General features: G+C 43.6%; 1 protein-coding gene across 2 annotated transcripts in view; it reads left to right on the top strand.

The window, feature by feature from the left end:
- The window catches only part of LOC110518413 (tripartite motif-containing protein 16), an 8,964-nt gene extending 6,735 nt beyond the window's left edge, over positions 1-2,229 (top strand). Inside the window, exons 4-7 of one of the 2 annotated variants that reach the window (XM_036972168.1) lie at positions 178-337; positions 463-522; positions 754-824; positions 1,732-2,229. In XM_036972168.1, the coding sequence (XP_036828063.1) occupies positions 178-337; positions 463-522; positions 754-824; positions 1,732-1,740 (300 nt within the window). In that variant the 3' untranslated portion in view covers positions 1,741-2,229. Of the gene's footprint in view, positions 1-177; positions 338-462; positions 523-753 lie in introns of both variants that reach the window. The other variant, XM_036972167.1, reaches the window with a different exon arrangement.
- Positions 2,230-4,328: the final 2,099 nt, after the last annotated feature.

The raw sequence follows: 4,328 nt of genomic DNA, 5'->3' as shown, positions 1-4,328 counted from the left end.
TGTCTCTCCCTCTCTCTGTCCCTGTCTTTCCCTCTCTCTGTCCCTGTCTCTCTCTCTCTCTCTCCAGAGGTATCAGTCTCTCTCTCTCTCTCTCTCTCTCTCTCTCCAGAGGTATCAGTCTCTCTCTCTCTCTCTCCAGAGTTATCAGTCTCTCTCTCTCTCTCTCTCTCTCTCCAGAGGTATCAGTCTCTCTCCAGTATCAGTGTATCTTCAGACTTACCCAGCATCGTTGTCCGTCCTCTTCAGTACTTTGGAGATGTGAGTAAGACTGTGTCTGAACTGAGAGAGAAACTAGAAGACTTCCTTAAAGGAGAATGGACCAAGATCTCCACTACAGGTGTGTTGAAAACAATAAGAACATCAACTTTAGACCATTGAAAGTTCCCTACTAGTCATATACATGTGGAATATGGTCTGATGATAACATTCCCTCTCTCTGTCAATGTGTTTGTGTGTCTGTAGTGAATATAGTGGATGTTGTACTGCCTCCAGAGCCCAAGACCAGAGAACAGTTGTTACAATGTGAGTCTCTTTATTGTGAAGTAACTAACAGTCTCTTTTTACTGACACTCCTAACAATCCCTCTAGAAATATATAGCAATAGTAGATCTAATCAAAGACTGGGTATCTATCTGACTCCTCATATTTCTCTGATTTGATCTCTGCTGTGCTCTAATCAAAGACAGGGTAGATACAGTATCTGACTTAACTTATTGTTCTGACTCCCCTCATTGGTCTCTGCTCTTCTCCCAGATTCCTGTCAGCTCACACTGGACCCAAACACAGCATACACACGCCTCTCTCTGTCTGAAGGGAACAGAAAGGTGACCAGTACAGGCCAAGTCCAACCATATCCTGACCATCCAGACAGATTCACCAACTGGTGTCAGGTTCTGTGTAGAGAGGGTCTGTCTGGACGCTGTTACTGGGAGGTGGAGTGGACTGGTGGTGTTGTTACAGCAGTCTCATATAAAGACATCTGCAGAACAGAGAGAGGTAATGATGGTGGATTTGGATACAATAACAAGTCCTGGAGATTAGAGTGCTATAGAGGTGATTATTGTTTCAGACACAATAATGTTGGGACTAAAGTATCAGGCCCTCAGTCCTCCAGAGTAGGAGTGTACCTGGATCACAAGGCAGGTACTCTGTCCTTCTACAGTGTCTCTGACACAATGACCCTCCTCCACAGAGTCCAGACCACATTCACTCAGCCCCTCTATCCTGGGTTTGGTCTCTCTGGTTCTGCTGAGCTGGTTAAACTGTAGTAGGGTCCACATAGATACTAGTCATGCTGGTGTAGTCTATAGCTGAGCTGGTTAAACTGTAGTAGGGTCCACATAGATACTAGTCATGCTGGTGTAGTCTATAGCTGAGCTGGTTAAACTGTAGTAGGGTCCACATAGATACTAGTCATGCTGGTGTAGTCTATAGCTGAGCTGGTTAAACTGTAGTAGGGTCCACATAGATACTAGTCATGCTGGTGTAGTCTATAGCTGAGCTGGTTAAACTGTAGTAGGGTCCACATAGATACTAGTCATGCTGGTGTGGTCTATAGCTGAGCTGGTTAAACTGTAAACTGATTTGTTATTCATTAAAATTCAATACAATGTTTTAATCTTGTACATTTCCATGAATCATGATGTCTGGTGTTGATGTATATTGGTTGTCATTCAGAACCATTGATATGTTTTCTCAGTTGGTTCTCTGCCTCTATGTAATTCTCCTCAGTATCATTGATCAGCTTGTTGGCTCGGTCCTAATTGATGTGTTCTCTGTCACCTGGAGCTGCATGGAAAATGGTCCAGGAACTAAAGGACAATTCAGGACTAGTCAGCCCACTACAAGCTGGTATCACTTACTTTCTACTAAACTATATGGTCTGGTTTCCCAGACACAGATGAATCCTAGTCCTGGACTAAACAGTATGTTCAATGTAGATGTCCAGGAAACCGGCCCTAAATGTGTCATCTTTCATCCTCCCATACTGCTCAGTCCAGCAACATTAAACCTGTCCAGCAGGTGGTGCTGTTGACCAAACAATAAAACCAGCAGATATCTTGACTTGCCACTCAGTATATCAGTAATGTTCAGAATAGTACTTTAATATCATTGGAGATTGATGGTCTTTTTAATCCACTATCCAGAGTCAGGAACAGATGAAGTTAGGTCTGCTACTGTTCAGTGATTAAATATGATTTATGGTGATGGGAAATAATAAAAAACACTCAACTTCATCTAGTAATAGTTTTCCTTTGTTATTTATTCCAAGGTGTGTCTTTAACTTGTAAATGTATTGTGTGGAGGTGAGCTAGTGGTGTGGCTGATAGAATAGAATGAAAAGGGAGGAGGGGAGGAAGAGGGGAGGAGTGAAGGGCTGTTCAAGAAACCAGATGAGGAAGAGGAAGATGTTCAGGGGAATTACTGTCTCTGTTCCAAATGGTTCCCTATTCCCTACGTAGTGCACTACGGTGCTTCTGACCAGGTCTAATGTAGTGTTCTACGTAGGGAATAGGGTGTAGATTTATTACAATATCATGCTTTAGTGTTTGGCACAAAATATATTAGATCTCCACCCCCCACTTCCTGTCTGTCATCCCCCAGTTCTGTTAAGACTTCCTCTCATTGAACTGGGCCTCATTCTAAATGGTCACTTTGTATTGATAGTCCATACTGGTCTTTACTATGGTTCTACATACAGTACCTGTATTGATAGTCCATACTGGTCTTTACTATGGTTCTACATACAGTATCTGTATTGATAGTCCATACTGGTCTTTACTATGGTTCTACATACAGTATCTGTATTGATAGTCCATACTGGTCTTTACTATGGTTCTACATACAGTATCTGTATTGATAGTCCATACTGGTCTTTACTATGGTTCTACATACAGTATCTGTATTGATAGTCCATACTGGTCTTTACTATGGTTCTACATACAGTATCTGTATTGATAGTCCATACTGGTCTTTACTATGGTTCTACATACAGTATCTGTATTGATAGTCCATACTGGTCTTTACTATGGTTCTACATACAGTACCTGTATTGATAGTCCATACTGGTCTTTACTATGGTTCTACATACAGTATCTGTATTGATAGTCCATACTGGTCTTTAATTTGGTTCTACATACAGTATTGGTAATGGTTGTACTCCCCCATGGAGTGATGATAGAGGGATGTGAAAGAGGAGAGAGGTAATGGTTGTACTCGCCCATGGAGTGATGATAGAGGGATGAGAAAGAGGAGAGAGGTCATTGTTGGACTGGACTTATTTATTCCCTCATTACTGACTTATTCTGTTTCAATAACATAATTACAAAACACAAACTAATTACATTCAAGAAATTATTAATGTATTAAAGTAAATCTGTATTAAAATTCACCATAAAATGTCCAGTTCATTTCATAGCTTAACATGGGTAATGCTCCCTCCCTCCTATAAGAGTCATTGATGTGTTGGATGAGATGGGACCTGGGGATATTTGTTGGATCCGTCATAGCAGGGGGAAGTAAAACCCTATGGACCTGAAAGGGACTGCAGTGTGCTCCAGTCTCCAGCAGGGGGCAGTAAAACCATATGGACCTGAAAGGGACTGCAGTGTGTTCCAGTCTCCAGCAGGGGGCAGTAAAACCCTATGGACCTGAAAGGGACTGCAGTGTGCTCCAGTCTCCAGCAGGGGGCAGTAAAACCCTATAGACCTGAAAGGGACTGCAGTGTGCTCCAGTCTCCAGCAGGGGGCAGTAAAACCCTATGGGCCTGAAAGGGACTGCAGTGTGCTCCAGTCTCCAGCAGGGGGCAGTAAAACCCTATGGACCTGAAAGCGACTACAGTGTGCTCCAGTCTCCAGCAGGGGGCAGTAAAACCCTATAGACCTGAAAGGGACTGCAGTGTGCTCCAGTCTCCAGCAGGGGGCAGTAAAACCCTATGGACCTGAAAGGGACTGCAGTGTGCTCCAGTCTCCAGCAGGGGGCAGTAAAACCCTATGGACCTGAAAGGGACTGCAGTGTGCTCCAGTCTCCAGCAGGGGGCAGTAAAACCCTATAGACCTGAAAGGGACTGCAGTATGCTCCAGTCTCCAGCAGGGGGCAGTAAAACCCTATGGACCTGAAAGGGACTGCAGTGTGCTCCAGTCTCCAGCAGGGGGCAGTAAAACACTATGGACCTGAAAGGGACTGCAGTGTGCTCCAGTCTCCAGCAGGGGGCAGTAAAACCCTATGGACCTGAAAGGGACTGCAGTGTGCTCCAGTCTCCAACTGGACATGATTCATAACATGATTCAAAAACATGTTAAATCAAAAATAAACTAATTTGAATAACC

The sequence above is a fragment of the Oncorhynchus mykiss genome, unplaced genomic scaffold (assembly GCF_013265735.2).
Source record: "Oncorhynchus mykiss isolate Arlee unplaced genomic scaffold, USDA_OmykA_1.1 un_scaffold_121, whole genome shotgun sequence".
Lineage (NCBI taxonomy): Eukaryota > Metazoa > Chordata > Actinopteri > Salmoniformes > Salmonidae > Oncorhynchus > Oncorhynchus mykiss.
This window is presented reverse-complemented; position numbering and strand designations above follow the sequence as displayed.